Source organism: Lithobates pipiens, unplaced genomic scaffold (genome assembly GCF_037356315.1).
Source record: "Lithobates pipiens isolate NorthernLeopardFrog02 unplaced genomic scaffold, aLitPip1_a1.2 Scaffold_8, whole genome shotgun sequence".
Classification (NCBI taxonomy): domain Eukaryota; kingdom Metazoa; phylum Chordata; class Amphibia; order Anura; family Ranidae; genus Lithobates; species Lithobates pipiens.
In genome coordinates this window covers 691,227,120-691,254,482 of record NW_027507903.1, presented here as the reverse complement: position 1 = coordinate 691,254,482, position 27,363 = coordinate 691,227,120, and the positions used below count along the sequence as shown (strand labels likewise).

Below are 27,363 nucleotides of genomic sequence, written 5' to 3'. Positions count from 1 at the left end.
AGAGAAAAGTGTGAGAATGATGAGAGATTCCAACAGATGAATGAAAGTGTCTGAGCCAGTACCAGCCAGAGGGGGGATTCCAGAGCAATGGCAACAGTATGGATGAGGGGTAAGGAAGTGGCCTCACATGGTGGCCCCAGTGCTACCCCGTCTCAGGATCTGTCATGTCTGAGTCAGTATCCACCCCCCTCCCTCCTCAGCAGCCTGGGTCATCTCAGGAGGAGGTTGAGGAAAATGGCGGATTGCGGCAGGCCATTACAGAAAGTGAATCTCCCTTGAGAAGCACTGACTCGTCAGATGAGGATCATGATAATGGGGTGCTTGCTAAAAATCTCTCTCAGTGTGTGGAGGACTTTCCCGAGATTGCATCTGCCAACAGATCCTTACAATCAGCAGGGAATGCAGGAGGAGCTGGCTGTGAGGAGTCCCACATGGACTCTAACAGTGCAGACCAGGATTGTTGCATGAACATTGAAACTGCAGAGCAGGAGGGCCGTATGAACGCTGAAACAGCTGGTGTTTTTTCTAAACAGAAGACTTTACTTGATGACGGGGCTGCTGGTATCTGTGATTCTTCTGGGACTATGGTGAGCGGGACTATTGTGCTGGAATGGAGGAGGGAGAATCAAGTGGTGGGCAATTTACCAATCCAGATTTCAGAGGTTCCTATGCAGCCAGTTAATATTCCTATGCAACCAGTTAATGTGTCATCTGTCCCTGTTAGGAGTTATGCTAAGGCTGTGTCGGGACAAAGTCATGCTGCTGGTGGTGGAATGGAGCCAGTTGTGCGACTTTCACCTAACGCATCTTCTTCCATTAAACATAGGAATGTGGTACAGCTCAGGTGGGAAGGAGGAGGTATTCCACCTATCAGGAGGGTGTTGTGGATAAGATCCTAGCCATGGGATTTAAGACGGAGGATATTTATGCCCTTATCAGTCTGGCTGGTTCCTTTGTATATGATTTGTCATTTGTGTGTCCAGAGTCACTGGATCTGTTTTGGGAGCGGTATGAGCATGTATATGGGGGCCAGTCGGACTGGAAGGGGCTTGTCCCTAAAGTTGTCTCAATACAGCCCTTGATAAAAAATGTGACTATCCTGACAAGGAATGAGTCTATACCCCCCGAGAATTTATGAGAATTTATGGGTTTGGTTGAGGAGGTTTGGTGAAATGTTGTGTCCCCTAAAAACGATTGAGGATGATAGAGGAATCTGGACAGGTGGGTGGTCAGCCAGAATTGGTGGAGGAATTCTTCTGTCTGGATAGAGAAGAGTCTGGGTTGGCGGAGGTTGTACCAGGGAATCTTAGTGTCTCTCTCCCTTCAGAATCTGTGTCTGTGAGGACGTCTGTGGTGTCAGTGTCCCCCCACGTCTGTGGTCTCCCAGTCAGTGTCAGAAAATGTGGTTGTTAAGTCTGTAGCTGCACCTAATGTTTCTCCCCGTGTACAGTGAAGGCAGTGGAGGGTACTTGACCATAATGTATGGTGGTGCCAACCCCTCCTCCTCAGCGTGGCAGAAGTGTGGCTGGAGGTCGGCAGACACTGAGGGGTGGAGTGAGGGATGGATTGGATGATTGTGGAGGGGGAGGTAGGAAGGGGAAGGGAATGAGAGTGGCTGGTGCAGAATGTAAGGTGAATGATGTGGAAGTCGGGGTGAATGATGTGGGGGGAGGGGTTAATGGGGGTGGTTTTGGAATCGCATCCTGATGGCGATTAAATCTCAAAATGTTTCTTAGCCTGGATTGTGCTTAAGTTGAAGTTCGGGGTTTGTAGTCTCTCATTAAAATATATTTCTTCCTACGTTATCTTGTCAGGAAACGGTTTTCTTTACTTGCTAATGTAAGCACGCTTGTTTTTTGCTTAGTTATTTTTGTGTAAATATGTTTTTATTAATGAGCTGTATGTTTGTATGATTTTTTAATAAAAAAAATATTTACACTCTGTCACCTCCCCCACAGTCACACACTATTATTATTATACATTTATATAGCTATGACATATACCGCAGTGCTGTACAGAGAATACTGAGCCAGTCACATCAGTCTCTGCACCAGAGGAGCTTCCCCACCAGGTGGTGCTGTTCTGCAAGGTGCTGCTGGCTCACTCTGCTTTGTTCTCAGCTGGGAGAGGCATCAAGCCTGGGCCTCTCCTGTATTATGCAGAGTATTGCATTTAAGTGCAGGAAGCTTGTTGTATGCAGAGGATAGCTTTACTTTCATGGAGGATATCTTTACCATGAACAGGAACAAGGAGGATACAAGTACATACACTGAACATAGACAGAACATCCTGTTATTATATTACCACATAGAATACACATTATAGCACTGCAGTGCCACCTGCTGGATAGAAAGGTATAATGCATGCAGTACATACAGTATTGTCAGTTTATATAAGCAACTTTACATTACATGCTGTTGTTCTTTTCCAACACCGCTTCTCAACAGCGTCTGCTTGTGACAGGAGTCCCTTTGGGTGGGGGGCTGGTGGAACCTAACTTACCTTGGAGAGCTCTGGAATCTCCTTGTCCAGCTCCCTGGCCCCTCCTATGGGTAAGTCACACTGTGTCTATATATATATATATATATATGTGTGTGTGTATGTATATATATCTATATATATATATCTATATCTATATATATCTATATCTATATCTATATATAGATAGATATATAGATAGATATTTTGTATATTGTCTCATATACTGTTGTAGACTCTTTACTTTTTGTTTGAGGTGTGACTGTATTCCATTGTTCTATTGTGTCTGTGTGCTGTGGAAGAAAAGTATTATGGGATGTATATGCCTATGTGGATTAGCTGTGACAAGGGAGGGGGGAATCTAGGACAGGCTACTGATGAGAAGTTTGAATACACCTGTGTGCCTCTTGTTGCCCCACCTTTATGTGTCATTATGCAAAGGAGGGGGGATTGTCCGCTTTGCAGCCAAACAAGTCCTGCCTAGTTCATGGTTGTAATATGTGGCTCTAATATCTATATTCAGACTGGAGGATGTGGTATATGATGGAAGCACTCAAGCGGAGTGTGAGAAGCGATTCCGAGACAATGCTTTGTCAAATTATATTCAGCTTCTTCTGGAAATAACTCTGACATCCCTTCAACAAAGGCTTGGTGAGTGCAATCCACGGTCACCTCCTCTGATGGGCAGTATTGAATGTCAGTAATAGTGATGGCCGAACGGTTCGCCCGGCGGTCGTTTCGCGGCGAATTTCCGACATTCGCGGTCCGCACGTTCGAACGCCTTTTTCCGTCGTTCGCCGCGGCGGACTTACGTGTTTAATGTATACAAGAACTTTAACCTTTGGTGACACGTTTATCATGTGATACAGGACAACCAATTGAGACATGACAGCACATGGACACTTGTACATTCCCCCTAACCTATAAATACACCCGATCCGGTGGCCATTTTACATTCTTTCTTCTGTTAAGATAGGGACAGGTTCCTGTGTGGAGTAGGGAGAGATAAACCACTAGCTATTTGGTACACAAAAGTTCTTTTCAGGACTGGTATAGGTGTTAGGTGTTGATAGGTTTGCTGTGCTGCTGATTCTTGCAGCAGCCTGAGTGTCTTTTGTTAGTTTAGAGAAAGGGAAAGGACGGTGTATGCTACAGGGACAGCCAGATTAGTCTTTCATCATCATCATCATCATCATCATCATTAGCTGTTACTATCAAGGTCCACAAAAGAGCTGTTCCAGTAACCACTAATCGTTCTCTTTTTTTGCCAATTTGTATAGGGACAGGAAGGAAGCAGTGTTGTCAGGCAGTGAGGGTAATTTTAAAGACTTGCTGTTATTATTAGTTCCACAAAGGTTCTTTTCAGGACTGGTATCAGTGGTACAGTAATAGGCTTGTACATGTATAATATTCTTTCTTCCAAATATAGAAAGGATATTATACTTGACTGCTGCCCTTCTGCTGCAGTCTGCTAAACATTCACAACTCACTTGTTCCACAAAAGTTCTTATAAGGACTGGTAACTTGGTATAGGGTGCTACGGTACATAGGCTTGAGTGCGGTACAGTCTGCTGTTCTGTAAGGACCGCTATCGGTCCACAATAGATAGGGTTGACGTGCACCACTGCTGACCGCTGCCCTATACTGCAGCAGTCCTTCAGCGGTATAGGGACTGACGTACAGTCTGCTAATCACTAACACACAACCTGCTTGTTCCACAAAAGTTCTTATAAGGACTGGTAACTTGGTATAGGGTGCTACGGTACATAGGCTTGAGTGCGGTACAGTCTGCTGTTCTGTAAGGACCGCTATCGGTCCACAATAGATAGGGTTGACGTGCACCACTGCTGACCGCTGCCCTATACTGCAGCAGTCCTTCAGCGGTATAGGGACTGACGTACAGTCTGCTAAACACTAATACACAACCTGCTTGGTCCACAAAAGTTCTTATAAGGACTGGTAACTTGGTATAGGGTGCTACGGTACATAGGCTTGAGTGCGGTACAGTCTGCTGTTCTGTAAGGACCGCTATCGGTCCACAATAGATAGGGTTGACGTGCACCACTGCTGACCGCTGCCCTATACTGCAGCAGTCCTTCAGCGGTATAGGGACTGACGTACAGTCTGCTAAACACTAATACACAACCTGCTTGGTCCACAAAAGTTCTTATAAGGACTGGTAACTTGGTATAGGGTGCTACGGTACATAGGCTTGAGTGCGGTACAGTCTGCTGTTCTGTAAGGACCGCTATCGGTCCACAATAGATAGGGTTGACGTGCACCACTGCTGACCGCTCACCTATACTGCAGCAGTCCTTCAGCGGTATAGGGACTGACGTACAGTCTGCTAATCACTAACACACAACCTGCTTGTTCCACAAAAGTTCTTATAAGGACTGGTAACTTGGTATAGGGTGCTACGGTACATAGGCTTGAGTGCGGTACAGTCTGCTGTTCTGTAAGGACCGCTATCGGTCCACAATAGATAGGGTTGACGTGCACCACTGCTGACCGCTGCCCTATACTGCAGCAGTCCTTCAGCGGTATAGGGACTGACGTACAGTCTGCTAAACACTAACACACAACCTGCTTGGTCCACAAAAGTTCTTATAAGGACTGGTAACTTGGTATAGGGTGCTACGGTACATAGGCTTGAGTGCGGTACAGTCTGCTGTTCTGTAAGGACCGCTATCGGTCCACAATAGATAGGGTTGACGTGCACCACTGCTGACCGCTGCCCTATACTGCAGCAGTCCTTCAGCGGTATAGGGACTGACGTACAGTCTGCTAAACACTAATACACAACCTGCTTGGTCCACAAAAGTTCTTATAAGGACTGGTAACTTGGTATAGGGTGCTACGGTACATAGGCTTGAGTGCGGTACAGTCTGCTGTTCTGTAAGGACCGCTATCGGTCCACAATAGATAGGGTTGACGTGCACCACTGCTGACCGCTCACCTATACTGCAGCAGTCCTTCAGCGGTATAGGGACTGACGTACAGTCTGCTAATCACTAACACACAACCTGCTTGTTCCACAAAAGTTCTTATAAGGACTGGTAACTTGGTATAGGGTGCTACGGTACATAGGCTTGAGTGCGGTACAGTCTGCTGTTCTGTAAGGACCGCTATCGGTCCACAATAGATAGGGTTGACGTGCACCACTGCTGACCGCTGCCCTATACTGCAGCAGTCCTTCAGCGGTATAGGGACTGACGTACAGTCTGCTAAACACTAATACACAACCTGCTTGGTCCACAAAAGTTCTTATAAGGACTGGTAACTTGGTATAGGGTGCTACGGTACATAGGCTTGAGTGCGGTACAGTCTGCTGTTCTGTAAGGACCGCTATCGGTCCACAATAGATAGGGTTGACGTGCACCACTGCTGACCGCTCACCTATACTGCAGCAGTCCTTCAGCGGTATAGGGACTGACGTACAGTCTGCTAATCACTAACACACAACCTGCTTGTTCCACAAAAGTTCTTATAAGGACTGGTAACTTGGTATAGGGTGCTACGGTACATAGGCTTGAGTGCGGTACAGTCTGCTGTTCTGTAAGGACCGCTATCGGTCCACAATAGATAGGGTTGACGTGCACCACTGCTGACCGCTGCCCTATACTGCAGCAGTCCTTCAGCGGTATAGGGACTGACGTACAGTCTGCTAAACACTAATACACAACCTGCTTGGTCCACAAAAGTTCTTATAAGGACTGGTAACTTGGTATAGGGTGCTACGGTACATAGGCTTGAGTGCGGTACAGTCTGCTGTTCTGTAAGGACCGCTATCGGTCCACAATAGATAGGGTTGACGTGCACCACTGCTGACCGCTGCCCTATACTGCAGCAGTCCTTCAGCGGTATAGGGACTGACGTACAGTCTGCTAAACACTAATACACAACCTGCTTGGTCCACAAAAGTTCTTATAAGGACTGGTAACTTGGTATAGGGTGCTACGGTACATAGGCTTGAGTGCGGTACAGTCTGCTGTTCTGTAAGGACCGCTATAGGTCCACAATAGATAGGGTTGACGTGCACCACTGCTGACCGCTCACCTATACTGCAGCAGTCCTTCAGCGGTATAGGGACTAAGAGTTTTGTCACAGGGTCATTTAAAAAATGACATGCAGAGGAAGAGGCAGGCCCTTCCGCAGGGGTGGTAGGGGTAGGGCAGGAGCAACAGGCTTGAGCCAAAGTGGGAAGTTGCAGAAGGTGCGTTCAATTACTTTAAAGGATGCACCAGACTTGGTTGAGTGGCTCGCTCAGCCTTACTCTTCTGCACCCTCCTCATCCTCTCGATCTGCACCCTCTTCTTCACTCTCTGCTATGTGCACCCCCAAAGACACTACCACCAACAACACGACCACCACCACCACCACCACATACCTTCCGCTTGAGTCACTGGAATTATTTTCCGATCCATATCAAGAGGACATTTCTGATGCGCAGCCACTCTTGGTATTGGATCAGGAAGAGGAGGTAGCAACAAGCGCTACTCAGCAGTCTGACGCCAGTACCCAGATCAGCCCAAGGAGGAGGTTGGTCCCCGGTGTTGCTGCCTACTCTACTTATAGCGGTGGGGAAGGTGACGTTGATGATGACGTGTCTAGTGATGTCACGTGGGTGCCCACAAGAGAGGAAGAGGAGGGGAGTTCAGAGGGAGATATGGACCAGCAGATAGGGAGGAGAAGCAGCAATGACTTACATTGCACAGCAGGGACAAAGCAGACTGCAAATGTATCAGGAGCGAGTCATCGACCATGTACGGTCACATCTGGCGCTCCCAGGACACCGGCACATGGCTCCGCAGTGTGGGCTTTTTTTAACGTGTCCGCTGCTGACAATAGCGTTGCCATCTGCAATCTTTGCAGTCAACGCGTTAGTCGCGGTAAGCCCAATACTCACCTAGGGACGACCGCCTTAAGAAGGCACATGAGCAGCCATCACCGAGCCCAGTGGGAGCAACGGAACACACAAAGCCACACTGCAGGCTCTCACCGTCCAGCCTCGTCTTCTACTTCTCCTTCTCCTCTCTCCTCACAATTGTCCTCCACTCCACCTTCCATCACGCCAAGCTCACATTTTTCTGCAAAAAGGCAGGCTTCCGTGGGCCTAATGTTTGAGCGTAAAAAAATGATGACGCCGGATAACCCTCTTGCCCAACGGTTGGCGGCTGGCTTGTCAGAACTCATAGCCCGCCAACTACTGCCATATAAACTGGTGGACTCGGAGGCCTTTCGCAAATTTGTGGCCATTGGAACACCACAATGGAAGGTCCCAGGAAGGAAGTATTTCTCAGAGAAGGGCATCCCAGAGCTATATGGCCATGTTCAGCGGCAAGTGAATGTATCTCTGGCACACAGTGTCGGTGCCAAGATACATCTGACCACAGACACGTGGTCTAGCAAACACGGGCAGGGAAGGTATATCAGTTTTACTGCCCACTGGGTGAACCTTCTGACGGCCGTCAAGCATGTAACCCGTGGCACCCGTGTAGATTTGGTTTTACCGCCACGGATTGCATGCAGGCCTGACTCTTCTTCTCCTCCTCCTACTCCATCCTCCTCCCTCTCCTCCTCAGCTGCCTCCTCCTTTTCCGCTGCTAGCGTCTCTTCCACTGCACCGCCCAAGCTCCCCAGAACCTATTCCACATGCCAGGTGAGACGTTGCCATGCCGTGCTGCGTCTGTTGTGCCTGGAAGCAAAGAGCCACACTGGCCCGGCACTCCTTTCAGCTTTGCGTTCACAGGCAGATGAGTGGCTAACACCGCTCAATTTGACAGTTGGTAAAGTGGTGTGTGACAACGGTGCCAATCTGCTTAGCGCATTGAAACAGGGCAAAATCACGCACGTGCCGTGCATGGCACACGTCTTAAACTTGGTCGTGCAGCGATTCCTTGTCAAATACCCTGGGGTCCAGGACATCTTGCGGCAGGCAAGGAAAATCTCGGCCCATTTCAGAAGATCTTACACGGCCATGGCTCGCCTTGCTGACATTCAGCGGCGACACCATCTGCCGGTCAGACGTCTTATTTGCGATTGCCCGACGCGATGGAACTCAACCTTCTATATGCTTGATAGGCTGCTCCAGCAGAAACGTGCAGTTAACGTCTACCTGTATGAACTCTGCGAAAGAAACGGTTCTGGGGAGCTGGGTTTTTTTTCACCGCGCCAGTGGCTGCTCATGCGCGACACATGCAGACTTCTGCGGCCATTTGAGGAGATCACCAAACTGGTCAGTCGCAGCCATGGCGCCATCAGTGACATGGTACCTTATGCCTTCTTTCTGGAGCGTGCATTGCGTCGTGTCATTGATCAGGCTGTGGAGGAGCAGGAGCGGGAAGATGAGGAAGTCGCAATGCTGGATGAATTCCCAGGGGGGGCTACTCTATCTGAGACAAGTCAACAACAGGAGTCTGATGAGGAGTCAGAGGAGGATGGTGCCGGGGCGGATGAGCAGGAGCAAGAAGAGCATGCTTTAAACCTTTCTGGGATCCCTGTTGTGCGAGGATGGGGAGAGGAGAATGAAGAGGACGACATTATCCTGGATGATGAGCAGGAGCCAGGCCACCACACCGCTTCCACTTTAGTGCAAATGGGGGCCTTCATGCTCCAGTGTTTTAATAGGGACCCCCGTATAAAAAGCATGAGGGTCAAGGACCAGTACTGGGTGGCAACGTACTTAGACCCCCGGTACAAACACAAAATGGCGGAAATGTTACCGCCGTCGCAGAGGGCTGTCAGAATGCAGCACTTCCAGGCCTTGCTTCGAGAAATGCTGCATTCTGCTTTTGCGTGCGCTGGCAGAGGAGCAATTCCCACTCCCAGAGAAGGATTTGCGGGTACCAATCCAACAGCGCCTGCAAGAAGAGGCCGGTTTGAAGATGTGTTGGTGACTTCGGATATGAGGTCATTCTTTCAGCCGACCCATCGACAGGTGTCATCCGGATCCAGCATCAGGGAACGCCTAGACCGTCAGGTGTCCGACTACATTGGGTTAACGGCCGATGTGGACGCTCTGAGGAGTGATGAACCCCTAGACTACTGGGTGGGCAGGCTTGACCTCTGGCCAGAGCTTGCCCAATTTGCAATCGAACTGTTGGCTTGCCCCTCATCCAGTGTCCTGTCCGAAAGGACGTTCAGCGCAGCAGGGGGGATTGTGACCGATAAGCGTACTCGCCTAGCTCACCACAGTGTTAACTACCTCACATTTCTAAAAATGAATGAGGCATGGATCTCGGAGGAATTCAACACATGTGATCAGTAGACCATGTATATGTCTATAAACAATTTTTGGAATCAAGCACACAGACCTTCTTAATTCATTTGGCTCACTTCCCTGACCCAAAAAAGCACACCGTACTATATGCCCCTACCCTCCTCTTTGAAGAGGTTGAGCGGTGTCATATTTCTACTGGGGCTGCTTATTATGAGGGGTTCCCACCATCCCTGTGCTGTGCTGACTTCCTCCTGGGTGTTCTTATTATGAGGGGCTCCCACCATCCCTGTGCTGTGCTGACTTCCTCCTGGGGGTTCTTATTATGAGGGGATCACACCATCCCTGTGCTGTGCTGACTTCCTCCTGGGGCTGCTTACGGTGCTGCTGTCAGCGCTGTATGTCACGGAGCTGCTGTCAGCGCTGTATGTCACGGAGCTGCTGTCAGCGCTGTATGTCACGGAGCTGCTGTCAGCGCTGTATGTCACGGAGCTGCTGTCAGCGCTGTATGTCACGGAGCTGCTGTCAGCGCTGTATGTCACGGAGCTGCTGTCAGCGCTGTATGTCACGGAGCTGCTGTCAGCGCTGTATGTCACGGAGCTGCTGTCAGCGCTGTATGTCACGGAGCTGCTGTCAGCGCTGTATGTCACGGAGCTGCTGTCAGCGCTGTATGTCACGGTGCTGCTGTCAGCGCTGTATGTCACGGAGCTGCTGTCAGCGCTGTATGTCACGGAGCTGCTGTCAGTGCTGTATGTCACGGAGCTGCTGTCAGCGCTGTATGTCACGGAGCTGCTGTCAGCGCTGTATGTCACGGAGCTGCTGTCAGCGCTGTATGTCACGGTGCTGCTGTCAGCGCTGTATGTCACGGAGCTGCTGTCAGCGCTGTATGTCACGGAGCTGCTGTCAGCGCTGTATGTCACGGAGCTGCTGTCAGCGCTGTATGTCACGGAGCTGCTGTCAGCGCTGTATGTCACGGAGCTGCTGTCAGCGCTGTATGTCACGGTGCTGATGTCAGTGCTCTGTATTACGGTGCTGCTGTCAGTGCTCTGTATCTCCTGCACCCTCTTGTTTGCCTACCCTGGTCCCTGACCTTCCCTCTCCTCCATTGCCTTCATTAGCTCCATAGTCCTGAATTGTCAGAACAATTTCCCAAATAAAAAAAAAATGCTTGTAGTTATCGATCCCAAATTCACCTCATACATGTATTATGCTATTGTCCAGGTGGTGGGACTACGTGCTACCCCCTAATAATTACCCCGTGGCCGCAAATTCGACCTAAAGGTTTGCGAAATTCGCCTCCCATTGAAGTCAATGGAGCCCGCGGCGAACGGTCGTTTTCGCGAACGTTTGTGTCCGTTCGCGTTTCGCGTTCGCGAAACGTCCCGTCGGAAGTTCGTCCATCACTAGTCAGTAACACCTTGTTCTTGTTCTTCAGTAGGTGATACTTCGTCGATGTGTTTGGTCCTAGGATTGACCCTTTCTGATTGGGTAAGCTTTATACATCCCTGGTTGTCTTCAAAAATGGGAATTGGTTTTGACATGTCTATCCCAATGTCACCACAAAACCATATAGACTCATGACAAGCGTGTGCTGCTGCAATGTACTCTGCTTCAGTTGAAGATAGAGCGACAGTTGCTTGCTTTCGACTAGACCACCTATGATCCCTTCTCCATACTGGAAGATGAATCCACTTGTGGATTTGTAGTCTGTGCAATCCCTGGCCCAATCAGCATCCACATATCCAACCATTTTTGGATTTGATGTTGCCGGTTACCGTAACTTCACATTGATAGATTAATTTGCCTTTGACATATTCCAGCATCAGCTCCTGCTCGGGTCTGGTTTCTAAAGCATTAATAAGAGCAGTATATGTCTCTGGAAGGCTGCAGATGAGCAGGGCAACAATATGGTTATCTTTGATGTCCTCTACGATGGCGCATAACTGCTCTATGATCTCTAGTAGGGATGAGCCGAACACCCCCCGGTTCGGTTTGTACCAGAACTTTCGAACGGACCCCCACGTTCGTTACGAACGTTAGAACCCCATTGAAGTCTATGGGACTCGAACGTTCGAAATGAAAAGTGCTAATTTTAATGGCTAATATGCAAGATACTGTCCTAAAAAGGGTTTGGGGACCTGGCTCCTGCCCCAGGGGACATGGGTCAATGCCTAAAATGTTTTTAAAAATGGCCGTTTTGGCGGGAGCACTGATTTTAATGATGATTAAAGTGAAAAAAAAAGTTAAATATTCCTGTAAATATGGTGCCTGGGGGGTGTCTGTAGTATGCCTGTGAAGTGCCACGTGTTTCCCGTGTTTAGAACAGTCCCTGCACAAAATGACATTAAACGGAAATAACACCATTTAAAACTGCTTGTGGTTTTAATGTTATATCTGGTTCCTGCAATATGGTTGAAAATCATTCAGAAAAATGGCATGGGTAGCCCTCCCTGCCCATTACCAGCCTATTTGGGTCTTGTACGCATATTAAGGGGAACCCCGTACCCATATTACAAAAAGGAAATGCGTGTGGCCCCCAGGCCCTATATACTCGGAACAGCAGTATACAGGCGGTGCAAACAAGACAGGGACTGTGTAGGTTTGTTGTGTTAAGTTGAATCTGTTTGTCATTTTCAACTGGTACATTTTTAAAGTTAGCTCCAGTCAAAAAAACTATTTTTAAGCTTTTTGGAAAACATAGGGAAGGGTTATCACCCCTGTATAATTTGTTTTGTCGTCCATCTTTTTTCATCTCACTTGCCGTTGTCTCCTTCCGTTTGCAAGTAGGAGATGTTTGTAAATTGGATGTTTGAAAATAGGGGCCTGCCCTATATGCTCTGCAGAAATGGTGGAACAAGGTGTTGGTTTTGCCACAACATTGTAAGCCCTCAAAGTGACTCTTGGTGGGCGCTGGAGCGCCCTGCTGTGAACGATTATATCAAGAATTGTAATTACATGCCATTGTTGAACAGTGGTAGAAAAATTGACCTTTGGTGGTTGTGGTGCTGGTGCCACAACACTATAAGTCCTCACAGTTACTCTGGGTGGGCACAGGAAGGGGCCCTCCTGTGAAATATTATATCAAGAATTGTAATCACATGTCCCTGTTAAACAGGGGCTGAAAAATTTGGCCTTAGGCACTGCTGCTGGTGCCACAACACTGCAACCTCTTCCATATACTCTAGTTTTTTTTGCTGGAATTAGCCCTGCTGCAAAGCATTGCATCAAAAATTGTACTTAAACGCCCCTGTTAAACAGGGGCAGAAAAATTGGGCTGCTGGCATCACCCAGAACCAAAAATGTTCTTCCAACATATCAGCGGAGGAGGAAGAGGATAGACAATCAACATAACAGGACAGTCACTCAGCATCAGCATAGGCAGTCTTGAAGGGATGTGGTATTTCAAAAAAAATTATTCGGTTACATCAGCTTCAGGTGCTTGGTAGCTGTGGGTGATCCAAGACTGATTCATCTTGATGAAGGTCAGTCGATCAACTGATTCGGTGGACAGGCGCACCCTGTGATCGGTAACAAAGTCACCAGCAGCACTGAAGGTGCGTTCCGAAAGAACGCTGGATGCAGGACAGGCCAGTAGCTCAATTGCATACTGTGCAAGCTCTGGCCAGTGATCCATCCTCAAGACCCAGTAAGCCAGAGGATTTTCGGTGGGAAAGGTGTCCAAGTCTGACCTTGCCCCTAGGTATTCCTGCACCATGTAAATCAGACGCTGGCGATGGTTGCTGGAACCAATCATACCTTGGGGCTGCGGACTAAAAAATTGTCTGAAAGCATCAGTCAGACGGCCACCTTCTCCACCGCTCCTTCTGACCGATGCCTCAGCAACACGTTGTCCAGGACCAGGAGTTTGTGATCTCCCAGTCTCTGGGAACGTGTTGCACAGACCTTTCTGCAAGGCCTCCCGGAGATGTCTCATCCTCTGCTTCCTCTGCGATGGCAAGATAAGGTCAGCAACCTTACCCTTGTACCGTGGATCAAGGAGAGTGGCCAGCCAGTAATGGTCCGTCTCCTTGATCCGAAGAATACGAGGATCCTTCCGCAGGCTTTGCAGGATCAGGGAGGCCATGCAGGGTAGGTTAGCTGAGGCATTCGGTCCGGAGTCCTCTGGGTCACTAAGGACAACATGATCTGCAGCTACCTCCTCCCAGCCACGTACAAGTCCACGTGTTTCTTGGGACTGTAAATCATCCCTATAAGACTGCTGCTGCTGCTGCTGCTGATGCTGAGGGCCAGCCTCCACCTCCATGCTGACGCAATCATCCTCCTCCTCCTCTTCCTCCTCCTCATCCTCTTCCTGTGTGATGGGTGGCACAGCAGGAACACTGTCTGGATAAAGGGGGCCTTGAGAGGCAAGGAAGTCCTCCTCTTCCTGCCTCTGTTCTGCCTCAAGTGCCCTGTCCATTATTCCACGCAGCGTATGCTCCAAGAGGTGGACAAGAGGTACAGTGTCACTGATGCATGCACTGTCACTGCTTACCATCCTTGTGGCCTCCTCAAACGGTGACAGGACAGTGCATGCATCCCTGATCATGCCCCACTGCCGTGGTGAGAAAAAACCAAGCTCCCCTGACCCTGTCCTGGTGCCGTAGTCGCACAGGTACTCATTGATGGCCCTCTGCTGCGTGTGCAGCCGCTGCAGCATGGCCAATGTTGAGTTCCATCTGGTGGGCATGTCACATATAAGGCGGTTCTTGGGCAGGTTCAACTCCTTTTGGAGCTCAGCCAGCCGAGCACAGGCATTAAATGATCGGTGGAAATGCACACAGACTTTCCTGGCCTGCTTCAGGACATCCTGTAAGCCCGGGTACCTGCCGAAGAACCGCTGCACCACCAGGTTAAGGACGTGAGCTACACAGCGCACATGGGTCAGTTGTCCCTGTCGGAGGGCGGAGAGGAGGTTGGTGTCATTGTCGCAAACCACCATTCCTGGCTTAAGCTGGCGTGGCGTCAACCACCTCTCGGCCTGCCCCTGCAGAGCTGACAAAACATCCGCCCCAGTGTGGCTCCTGTCCCCCAAACAAACCAGCGCAAGCACGGCATGGCATTGTTTTGCCTGCGTACTTGCGTAGCCCCTGGAACGCCTATGGAGCACCGCTGGTTCTGAGGACAGAGCACTGGAAGAGGCCATGGAGGAAGAAGAAGAGGAGGGGGTGGAGGAGAGAGGTGTGTCACAACCAATAGTAGCATTTTGGAGGCGTGGTGGCGGAACAACCTCCAACACTACTTCACCTTGTCCTGCATCCTTCCCAGCAGCCAGAAGAGTGACCCAATGGGCCGTGAAAGACAGGTAACGTCCCAGTCCATGCCTGCTGGACCATGAATCAGCGGTAATATGCACCTTACCGCTGACCGCCCTGTCCAGCGAGGCAAGGACATTGCCTTCCACATGCCGGTAGAGAGCCGGAATCGCCTTCCGTGAGAAAAAGTGGCGTTTGGGGACCTACCACTAAGGAACCGCACATTGTACAAACTCATGGAAGGGGGCCGAGTCTACCAACTGAAAAGGCAGCAGTTGAAGCAGAGTTCCCGGAAGCACTTGGCTGTGACACACCTAATTCTACACCTTCATTCCTCTCAGAGCAGGTTTCAGAGAGGACTGAAGGTCTAGTGGGGTTGGAGATGCCAGCTGATGAGGAGCAAGGAGAGGTCCGCTTTGTTCTTTGGTGTGGGTCTTTGAGGTACGCTTGCCAACGAGCTGCATGGCAGGTAAACATATGTCTGGTCAAGCATGTGGTGCCCAAGCGGCTGATGTTTTGGCCACGTGAGATACGCTTGAGACATATGTTGCAAATAGCAGCGGTGCGATCTGATGCGCTCGTCTCAAAAAAGGCCCACACCAAAGAACTTTTAGAATAACGCGCAGAGGCAGCGCTCTGCACAGGCGGAGCTCTGCGGTGTGATTCAGTCGGTGTGCTGCCCCTAAGCTGGCCCCCGGAGGGCATCCTGCCTCGTTGGACATGTGCCTCCTCCTCCTCCTCCTCCTCCCTCCTTCCAGGCACCCACGTGGAGTCAGTGCCCTCATCATCCCCTCCCTCTTCATCGCTGTAGCAAACCTGACAGTATGCTGCAGCTTGTGGAACATAACTGCCAGATTGCTGTCCTTCTTGAGCATTCCCTCTCTCTGCGCTCACGCTACTGCTTTCCTCTAGCTGAGTGTCATCATCAGAGCCCACCAAACACTGGGCATCCTCCTGGAGCATGTACCCAACACTGTGCTCAAAGAGTTCAGGAGACTCCTCAGGAGGACGTGGTGGGTCTAGGGAAGGAGTCACTGATGATGACATTGAGAGGAGGGAAGACGATGCGTTGGCAGCTGCTTTCCTACTACCCTGAGACTGGGTGAGAGAGGATGAGGAGGATGAAGAGGGCTTGGTCATCCACTCTACCAAGTCGTTGGCATGTTGCGGTTCAACATGTCCAGCTGCCGAAAAGAAGGACAAGCGTGTCCCATGGCCACGTGCTGATGACAATGCACCGCGTCCACGACCAGCACTGTTGTCTCTAGACACAGAGCCTGCTTGCCCTCTTTTATCGGCTCGCGCCTGTCTGCCTCTCCTTGCTGGCCTTCCAGACATGGTAATGGCCTGAAGGTAGTTGGGTAAAACAGCAGTTGGGTAGTTTATATTGTGCTGGAGGCACACAACACCCACTAACTCCTGCAGATGCCTTTTTTATAGAACAGCAGAGATAAAGGGGTATATACAGATGTATACTGTGCTGTGCTGGAAGCACACACAACTTCCAATAACTCCTGCAGATGGCAATTGGGCCCAAATAGAGAACAGCTATGTAGGTGGATTATAGCGGTATGTACTGGGTACAGAGCACGCACACAGCACGCACTATCTCCTGACACTACTGACTGCAAGCTCTATTATTAAAGATGGACCACTAGCTATATAGGTGAGGTGAATATCACGGTGTATACTGCGCTCAGGGCACGCAGACAATAACCAGAAAACAGCAGAGATAAAGGGGTATATACAGATGTATACTGTGCTGTGCTGGAGGCACACACAACTTCCAATAATTCCTGCAGATGACAATTGGGCTCAAATAGAGAACAGCTATGTAGGTGCATTATAGCGGTATGTACTGGGTACAGAGCACGCAGACAGCACGCACTATCTCCTGACACTACTGACTGCAAGCTCTATTATTAAAGATAGATCACTAGCTATATAGGTGAGGTGAATATAGTGGTATGTACTGGGTACAGAGCACGCAGACAGCACGCACTATCTCCTGACACTACTGACTGCAAGCGCTATTATTAAAGATGGACCACTAGCTATATAGGTGAGGTGAATATAGTGGTGTATACTGCGGTCAGGGCACAGACAATAACCACTACACAACAGCAAGATAGGAAATCAGCCAAAAACGATCGGTGTGTACTGTGTTGAAGGTACACAGAACACCCACTGCTTCAGATACCAACACACTACACGAGGCCGCCTTAAAGCGGGATTCCGCTCTTTTTTTTTTTCTTTCTTACCTGTGTTACAGGTGGGCGACTGCTACCTTCGCTTAGCATCCACGTCCGGCGTTTTTTTGACCCCCGGCGCGACGATTCTTTTCCTCGGGATGACTTTTAAAAAAGTGCTCTGGCATTTTCCATTTTAAGTGTGGGCGTCTGAAGCCCACAGGCATTTACTTCCTGTATATCGATGACGCTCGGCTCCCAGCATGCTCCGCTCCATCTCGCACATGCTCAGTGTGCAATGGTGGTAATGGCAGATACAGCTGCCTGCCCACTTTAAAAATGGTAAATTCGGACACGCCCTCGTCACGTGACCAGCATCCTAACGAAATCTCACGAGATTTCGCAATTTCATTGTCCCCCCATGGATTCTTGGGAAATTTCCCAGGGACCATTGCGAGGACGATAACCACACCTACTCCCACGGGAGGACAACCAGGAAGTCAGCAGAAACATCTGAAATAAAAGGTAAGTAAAGAATATTTTTTTTTTTCAGGGTTCATTTAGGTAAGTATTCTATCTTGTGATTTTAATAATATGAAGTTTAATTTTTAGGTACCAAACCGCTTTAATGGCGGCCTTATATAGTGTGGGGCGTGCACTACACAGCCTGAGCTATGATTGGCCACAGGCATCCTGCCTGTGGCCAATCATGGCTCTCCTCGCTGCTGGCGCTGCGATTGGCCAAGCATGCGGGGTCACAGTGCATGCTTGGCCAATCATGAGCCAGCAATGCACTGCGCCATCGCAGTGCATTGTGGGCCGTGAGCGCCATGCGAATTTTGACACGAACGGACCAAGTGTTCGAATTTCGCCGAACGGACGAACAGCCAATGTTCGAGTCGAACGTACGTTCGACTCGAACACGAAGCTCATCCCTAATCTCTAGTATAGCATTCAAGTGGTCACACATTTGCTGGCCTTTTTCTAGTTTCATCTTATATAGCTTTCTTAACAAAAACAGTTTGTACTGTTTGAACACTTATGTCGTTTCTGTAATGAAGTCCACATACCTTTGGCCGTTTTCTCTGTTCTTATGTGGATAAGCTGATCATCTTCCACTAGTAAGCTTATAATACAAGCTTTTAGTCAAACACAGACCCTCCCTCATAACAGGGCCTGGGCAATCCCTCAAGGCCAGTGGCTAACTAAAGTCAGATTCAACAACCCCCCCTCTCCTGGGCCTTCAGATGGTAATTGCCATTGTTCAGCTTTGCAATTGCCCATGTTGAGGGCATGTGGCCTGGGATGGCACTCACTCCCCCCCCCCATCCTGACCTGTCAGGTTGCATGCTCGGATAAGGGTCTGGTATTGATTTTAGGGAGGACCCCCACACCATTTATTTTTTACATTTTGGAGCGGGGTTCCCCTTAAAATCCATACCAGACCTGAAGGGCCTGGTATGGATTTTGGGGGGACCCACACGCCATTTTTTTTTAAAAATGTCGGCACAGCATTCCCCTTAATATCATACCAGACCCAAAGGGCCTGGTAATGGACTGGGGGGGGGGGGGGGGAACCCATGCCATTTTTATCAATGATTTTTTATGTATATTGCCAAGACCCAACAATACATTGCAACGGCAAGCAATTTTAAATGACATTTTTTCCTTTAGATGAGAGAGAGCCACACATAGCCTGACGAGTGTGTTTTTAACTTATGTTTGTTAGTAGACATCCTTATGATTTTATTCATATCTTTTAATAAATCTGTTGGATAATGCACTAGGCCAGTGCACCCTCTTTTCTTTTTCTATCCTCCCAGCACTGTCAGAATGACCCCAGTCCTAGAGGGCAGCAAGGTATCTATGAGATTATCCATGATTTCACCAGCCACCTATGACACTACACAGTCAGCTGACTCTAGTGCAGGAGTGTGTAGTTCCTTACAAGATGCCGATGCCAAGGTTGCCAGCTGGAAGGAATGGAAACTCTCTTACAGGGAAAGAATTTACCGAATTAAAACCTACCTTGTCCCCGTATTTCTGTATGTCAACTTTGTCTGCGTTTTGCCTGTGTCTCTCTATGCGAAGCTCTACAGCTGTTTCTTCCAGTTGTTATGGGAGAACAAACTGAACCACATTAAGAGGTCTGTAACCTACCTTCCCAGGCAGATGGGTGGCCTACATATGGTCAACCCGTTGGTATTTTTTTCTCTGATGTTTTAAAAAAAATAATTTTGCTAACATGCTGGCAGAGGAAGCGCCTGGGTGGGTTGATATTTTTCAGTTCTGGTTTAGGCCTTTTCTGTAAAGCTGAGAGAATGTTGGGCCAGTGAAAAGCCTGAGGGTCCGACATGGTGAGCTCCCGCATTATGTTGCCCCGCGCCTGAAAATGCTTCGGTAGTGGCGAGTGACGGCGAAGGAAATGAAGTCTCTTCCTAGGAAGGCCCAGGAGAAGGGAGGGTTGTTGAATCTGACTTTAGCGAGCCACTGGCCTTGAGGGATTGCCCAGGCCCTGTTATGAGGGAGGGTCTGTGTTTGATTAATCTGGAGAGAATCCCTTTAAAGTTTTGGGATTTGGCCTGGTCCTCGTTCCATGGCATACTCTATGTGAAGGTCAACTTGGAGCATCACTCTGCAGAGAACCGTGGTTGTCCAAGATTGGAATGTGGTGGGGTGGAGGAGACAATGGACCATTTCTTACTTCAGTGCCCCTTCAATATAGAAGTCTATAAGCTTGTGGGTGGGGCTCTGGGTATCCCTTTTCTTTCCCGCTTGAGTTATTGGGAGTGGTCGCACGGGTCTTTTGAGTCATATCGGGATTTTGAGAGATTTTTCCTAATTAGCTTAGTAGTCTGTTTCTTCACGTGGAATGCACGGTGTCAGGTATCCACTCGGTAAAAAGTCCTTCCTGTGGAGGTGGTGGTGCCCGACATTCTAGGTGAGGTTGGGAAGATTTGGGGTCTTGAGAAGGACAGGTGGTGGGCGGGGACCTGGACAAAGGCGCGGAGGAATGTCGGGTCTCCGTAGCCGCTGTCTGTCAGTCTCTGGGGTGTGCGGCTTTCTTTCTGTCCTTTCACGTCACCTAGATTTTTATACAAGATTGTATTTTTGAAAGAAGGCCGCATGCATGGGTTACATGTGTCATGGTTCCTTAGCCTGAGACTGTGTTTAGGTGGAGGTAATGGCTTTGTCCAGGTTGGTATATTTAGTTTTTCTTTATGTTTTTGCTTTTCTGATGTAAGCTATTTTTGTTTGTATAGTTGTATTTATTTTGTATATATATAAAAATATGTTTTTATTATGTTGGTAAGATTTGTAATAAACAAAAATGTCCCCTCCCCCACAGTCACACACTATTATCATTATACATTTATATAGCTCTGACATATACCGCGGTGCTGTACTGAGAACACCGAGCCAGTTACAACCTTCTGTAGACGTGTGCACACAGAGAACATCTACAGTAGATCTAAATCTGATCCTTCCTTGGAGATATGGCTCACCCAAGGGTCACTTTTGGGAGGAGATACAGGCAGGCCATACGGGGCTAATGAAATACTCACATTTTCTTGCTCGCCATTAATGACCACCAAATGAGCCTTCCTCTTCTCGCAGTCTTTTTTCGCATTCTCCCACGACCGCCCACGCTGGGAAAAATAGTAGCAGCTGAGGCCGTAGTGTCTCCAGCCAATCTCACACAATGGATCAGCAGAGCCTGAAGAAAAGGAAAAGACAACGGTCTAGTCATTTGGTAATTACACTGAAGGCCACACCTACCTCCACCCAGAATGAAGAATTGTTTGCAGAGACTCAGAAACCAGATAAGCCTTGTGTGCCATGTGGAGACAGCTTTACCAACTTATACCCCGTACACACGATTGGATATTCCCCCAGCAAAAGTCCGATGTGAGCTTTTGGTCGGAAATTCCGACCGTGTGTATGCTCCATCAGACTTTTGCTGGCGGAATTCCCGTCGTCTGTACCAATTCCGACGTGAAAAATTCCTATGCATGCTCGGAAAGAATTTGACACATCGCTCGGAAGCATTCATTTTTTCGGCTCGTCGTAGTGTTGTACATCACCACATTCTTGGCGGTCAAAAGTTTAGAGAGCTTTTCCTTCAAAATTTAGTTCAAAATGGGCCTGTTGGATCCACTTCAAAACTACCCCAATTTACACTAATCTCTTGAATGGTCGTCCTTGAACCCTGAAAGTTCAATAGACACAAAAGACGTTCTGCCTTCCCTGTGATAGTTAGACCTACAACTCCCCCCTCACGAAACAATTGGCTACTTGAAGCAATCCCGGGGGGCAAACTCACTTACTTTACCTTCATTTCTCCTATATGTGCTATTTCTCTCCCACTCTTTCTATGTCCCCTAGCTATCCTCTCTTACCTTCCCTGCCCCCCTTCTCCTGATCCCTCTCTTCTGAACATATGACTTCCTCTTTATACACATTCATAATCCTCACCAGCCATTATCTTTCATAGGACCCCAAATTCCATGATGGACTACATTGCAATTTAAGCCGGGTCCGATCTGTACAATCCACACTTGCTTGTGATAATTTTGGCAAAGTCGTTTGGGTTTTTGATGACTCTATTTTTTATTCTCTTTTCTTTTACATTTTGCTTCTCTGTATTACCAATGCTCGCTAACTGGACAAACTCGGAAGAGATCTGTTTGTACTTATTGTTTTTCTCCTGTATTGAAATAAACTTCAATAAAAATTTTCTTTAAAAAAAAAAAAAAGTTTAGAGAGCTTTTGTGTGATCGTGTGTATGCAAGCCAAGCTTGAGCAAAATTCCATTGGAAAAAAACATCCACATTTTTTCCGAGGGAAAATCCGCTCGTGTGTACGGGGGCATTACACCAACTGCTCCCAAAAACTTGTTGTCATGGACCTCTGTACTCAAAGTGAGTCTGTCCACCGTCTACTCTTAATTTGTCTGGTACCAACAGGAGCCAAGGTCCCTTAGCCCACCCATTCACTTGTTGGGACAGCAGTGTAGGGTGGAAAACTTCAGACTCTTTATTCAAACACATGTACAGAGAGGTAACACTCAGGGGGACAACCCCCCCCTCTTTGCACACGGCGGGGTAAACTTTACCTCCTCCAGTAGCATGACAAACAGGTATTCAAACATTTCAAGAGTAGACCCTCTTTGGGAGGGGCTGCTGGAGAAACCCCCTCCCCCGCCTCTCTCCCAGCTAATCCACATACACATATACATCCCATAATAGGTTGCTCCCAAGGCAGATAGAAACAATGTAACAATGGGATACAGCCACACCTCAAATGATCTAGCAGTATGAAAGGTGAAATTATTTATCTTCATATTTTCTTAAGGGATATTGTTGAGAAATATTACTGTCCCAAGTGAAAGAGCCCCTTCATTTATTCTGGACAAACCACACATATAAGACCCGGGATAACAGGGGTAAAAGGAAATTCTGCGTGTAGTGTGGTTGTACGGTGAGTTGGGTTAGGCAGTAGGGATGAGTCGAACACCCTCCTGTTCGGTTTGCAGCAGAACATGCGAACAGGCAAAAGCACAGAACACATGAACGGCGTGATAATTTGTGAGGGGTAATTCCTGGAAGTGTTTGGTGTACAGAGAGCTGGTTGGTTGTTGAGGATTAGGGACGGGCCGAACACCCCCCAGTTTGGTTCGCATCCAGAACATGTGAACAGGCAAAAAATTTGTTCGAACACATGAACATTGTTAAAGTTTATGGGACACGAACATGAATAATCAAAAGTGTTAATTTTAAAGGCTTATATGCAAGTTATTGTCATAAAAAGTGTTTGGGGACCCGGGTATCAATGCATTTTTTTTTTTGGGAGCAGTGATTTCCTTAATGCTTCAAGTGAAACAATAAAAATGAAATATTCCTTTAAATATTGTGCCTGGGGGGTGTCTATAGTATGTCTGTAAAGTGGGGCATTTTTCCCATGTTTAGAACAATACCGCAGCAAAATTACATTTCTAAAGGAAAAATTGTCATTTAAAACTGCTCGCGGCTGTAATGAATTGTCGGGTCTCTGCAATATAGATAAAACTCATTGAAAAGAGCATGGGATCCCCCCCCCCAGTCCATTACCAGGCCCTTTGGGTCTGGTATGAATAATAAAGGGAACCCTGAACCAAAATTTAAAAAAAAAATTGCGTGGGGGTCCCCCTAAAATCCATACCAGACCTTTATCCGAGCATGTAACCTGGCAGGCCGCAGGAAAAGAGGAGGGGACTTGAGAGTGCCCTCCTCCTGAACTGTACCAGGCCACATGCCCTCAACATGGGGAGGGTGCCTTAGGGTAGCCACCCAAAGCACCTTTTTCCCCATGTTGATGGGGACAAGGGCCTCATCCCTACAACCTTTTCCGGGTGGTTGTGGGGGTATGCGGGCGGGGGGCTTATCTGAATCTGGAAGCCCCCCTTAACAAGGGGACTCCCAGATCCTGGCCTCCCCCTGTGTGAAATGGTAACAAGGTACAAATGTACCCCTACCATTTCACAAAAAAGTGTCAAAATGTTAAAAAATGACAAGACACAGCTTGGGGGCAAGTACTTTATTTAAAAAAAAATTAAAAATAAATGTCCCACGATGTCCATTCATCTTCTTCTCCCCGCGATGGACTGAAAAAGAAAAAAAAGACCGATCCACCTCAATGGGAGGCTCCTGTCATGTGATGCTTCTTTGCTTGTGATAGTTCTTATATAACTGAGTGCGGGGCCACCACGTGACATACCCGGGTGACCCCGCCCCCTTCTGACACCACGAGAACTTCCCCATGGCTTCCTCGTGGCGTCAGAGGGGGTGAGCCCATCCATTTACATAAACGGGTGACCCCACCCCCCTTTGACGGCACGGGGAAGCCATAGGGAAGTCCCCATGTCGTCAGAGGGGGTGGGGTCACCCACGTACGTCACCGGGTGGCCCCGCTCTCAGTTATATAAGAACTGTCACAAGCAAAGAAGCATCAATCACACGGCAGGAGCCTCCAATTGAGGCGGATCGATCTCTGTTTTTTTTTTCTTTTTCAGTCCGTCGCAGGGAGATAGAAGAAGAAGATGAAGGGACATTTTTTTTTTTTTTTAATAAAGTACTTGTCCCCGATCTGTGTCTTGTCATTTTAAACATTTTGACACTTTTTTTTGTGGAATGGTAGGGGTACATTTGTACCCCGTTACCATATCACACAGGGGGATTGCAGGATCTGGGGGTCCCCTTGTTAAAGGAGGCTTACAGATTCTGATAAGCCCCCTGCCCGCATACCCCCACAACCACTGGGCAAGGGTTTGTGGGGATGAGCCACTTTGGGGGCTACCCCAAAGCACCCTCCCCATGTGGAGGGCATGTGGCCTGGTACGGTTCAGGAGGGGGGGCACTCTCCCATCCCCCCTCTTTTCCTGCCAGGTTGCATGCTCGGATAAGGATCTGGTATGAATTTTGGGGGGGAACCATGCCATTTTTTTTAAAACTTGGAGCAGAGTTCCCCTTAATCTCCATATCAGACCCGAAGGCCCTGGTATGGATTTTAGGGGGCCCCACGCAATTTTTCTTTTTTACATTTTGGTTCAGGATTCCCCTTAATATTCATACCATGCCTAAAGGGCCTTGTAATGGACTGGGGGGATCCCATACTCTTTTTTTCAATGAGTTTTATCTATATTGCTGAGACCCGACAATTCATTACAGCCGCAATCAGTTTTAGATGACAATTTTTCCTTTAGAAATTTAATTTTGCTGCGGTATTGTTCTAAACACGGGGAAAATGTACCACTTTACAGGCATACTATAGACACCCCCCAGGAACGATACTTAAAGGAATATTTCATTTCTATTGTTTCACTTTAAGCATAAAAAAATCACTGCTCCCGAAAAAACAGCCATTTAAAAAAATAATTTCATTGATACATGTCCCCCGGGGCAGGACCCGGGTCCCCAAACACTTTTTGTGACAATAACTTGCATATAAGCCTTTAAAATGAACACTTTTGATTTTTCATGTTAGTGTCCTATAGACTTTAACGGCTTTCAAATTTACCCAAACACCACACATTGATCGGTGTTCGCAGAACATCCGAACAACCAAAGTTTGGCCCGAACTTATGCTCGGGCCGAACCGTTCGCCCATCCCTATTAGGCAGACCCGACAGGGGTTCTCGTCACCCTGTGCCCCTAAAAGACACAGGGTGACATACACATAGGAGGGGCCGGGGGAGCTGGACAAGGAGTTTCCAGAGCTCTCTAAGGTAAGCTGGGCTCCACAAGCCCCCTGCCCAAAGTGACTCCCATCACACTCATTCACCCAACAATCCATCAACACCCCATCCATCCACTACTCCCAGCAGCTTCTCAGACCCCCTGTCCATCCAATAATCCCAACAACCCATCAGTACTCGATCCACCCAACACATCAAATATTTAATTGGCACCCCATCTATCTACAAGTCCCATAAACCAGTCAGCACCTTGTCCATCCAACATTCCTGGCAACCCATCAGTACGCCTTAGAACCAACGCTGCCAACAACTCATCAATAACACCCCATCCATCCAACACTCCCAACAATGAAGTGTATAGTTATTCCTGCGCTACCATATAAGGATGGTAATGGAACTTCTGCAGGCACCAAATAAGGGTCAAACCCTACCCGTAGTAAATAGAATCGAAGAAAGGTGGTGCTGCGCTGTTCCCAACTCATCAACACCCCATCTATCCAATTCTTCTGGCAACCCATCAGTACTCCATCCACACAGCACTCATTTTAATACACCAGTACCCCCAACAATTCCAAAAAACCTCCAGAACCTGATCAACTAAACATGATGAAGACAACCCATCAGCACTCCATGCACCAAACACTTCCAGCAACCCATAAGCACCCCATTTATTCAAATACTTCAGATAACCCATTCACACCCCTTCCACCAAACATTCCCAAAAATGATTTAGTATCCTTATAGCCAACATTCACATCATATCATCAACACCCTTTTCACCCAACACTCTCGACAATCCATCGTCACCCTATCCACCCAATACACCAACGTTTCCAATAAGCCATCAGCACCTCATCTATTCAACACTTCAAACAACCCATCCATATCCATTCCACCAAACATTTACAAAAGCCCTTTAGTACCCTTGCACCCAACATTACCGTCATACCATCAACACCCAATTCACCCAACATCCTCAACAAGGATGGGCTGTCTGTTCGAGTCAAACATGAGTTCGACTCGAACATTGGCTGTTCACTGAATGGCGAACAATTTGGGGAGTTTGCTGCAAATTCAAAAGCCGCAGAACACTCTTTAAAAAGTCTATGGGAGAAAGTGCTAATTTTAAAGGCTTATATGCAAGGTATTGTCATAAAAAGTGTTTGGGGACCCGGGTCCTGCCCCAGGGGACATGTATCAATGCAAAAAAAAGTTTTAAAAACTGCAGTTTTTTCAGGAGCAGTGATTTTAATAATGATTAAAGTGAAACAATATAAGTGAAATATTCCTTTGAATTACATACCTGGGGGTGTCTTTAGTATGCCTGTAAAGAGGGAGCATGTTTCCCTTGTTTAAAAAAGTCCCTGCACAAAATGTAATTTCTAAAGGAAAAAAAGTCATTTAAAAGTACTATTAATGAATTGTCGGGTCTCTGCAATACAGATAAAAGTCATTGAAAAAAATGGCATGGGATTCCTCCCAGTCCATTACCAGGCCCTTTGGGTCTGGTATGAATATTAAGAGGAACCCCAAACCAAAATTAAAAAAAAAATTTGCATGGGGGTCCCCCCAAATTCCTTACCAGGCCCTTCAGCTCTGTTATGGATATTAAGGGGAAACCTGCACCAATTTTTTTTTTTTAATGGAGTAGTGGTCCCCCTCAAAATCCATACCAGACCCTTCTGGCCTGGTATGGATTTTAAAGGGAACCCCGTGCCAAAAGTTAAAAAAAATGGAGTGGGGTTCCCCCCAAAAATCCATACCAGACCCTTTTCTGAGCATGCAACCTGGCAGGCCGCAGGAAAAGAGGGGGGATGGGAGAGCGCCCCCCCTCCTGAACCGTACCAGGCCACATGCCCTCAACATTGGGAGGGTGCTTTGGTGTAGCCCCCCAAAGTACCCTGTCCCCATGTTGATGGGGAGAAGGGCCTCATCCCCACAACCCTTGCCGGTGGTTGAGGGGGTCTGCGGATGGGGGTTTCTCGTGAT

The 27,363-nt window shown here is 48.0% G+C and overlaps 1 protein-coding gene across 2 annotated transcripts in view; it reads right to left on the bottom strand.

Annotated features, from left to right (window-relative positions):
• The window catches only part of LOC143962386 (asialoglycoprotein receptor 1-like), a 53,981-nt gene that overhangs the window by 9,046 nt on the left and 17,572 nt on the right, over positions 1 to 27,363 (bottom strand). For both annotated transcript variants that reach the window (XM_077471672.1, XM_077471673.1), the window contains exon 8: positions 20,708 to 20,859. In XM_077471672.1, coding sequence (XP_077327798.1) covers positions 20,708 to 20,859 — 152 coding nt within the window. The remainder of the gene's footprint in view (positions 1 to 20,707; positions 20,860 to 27,363) is intronic.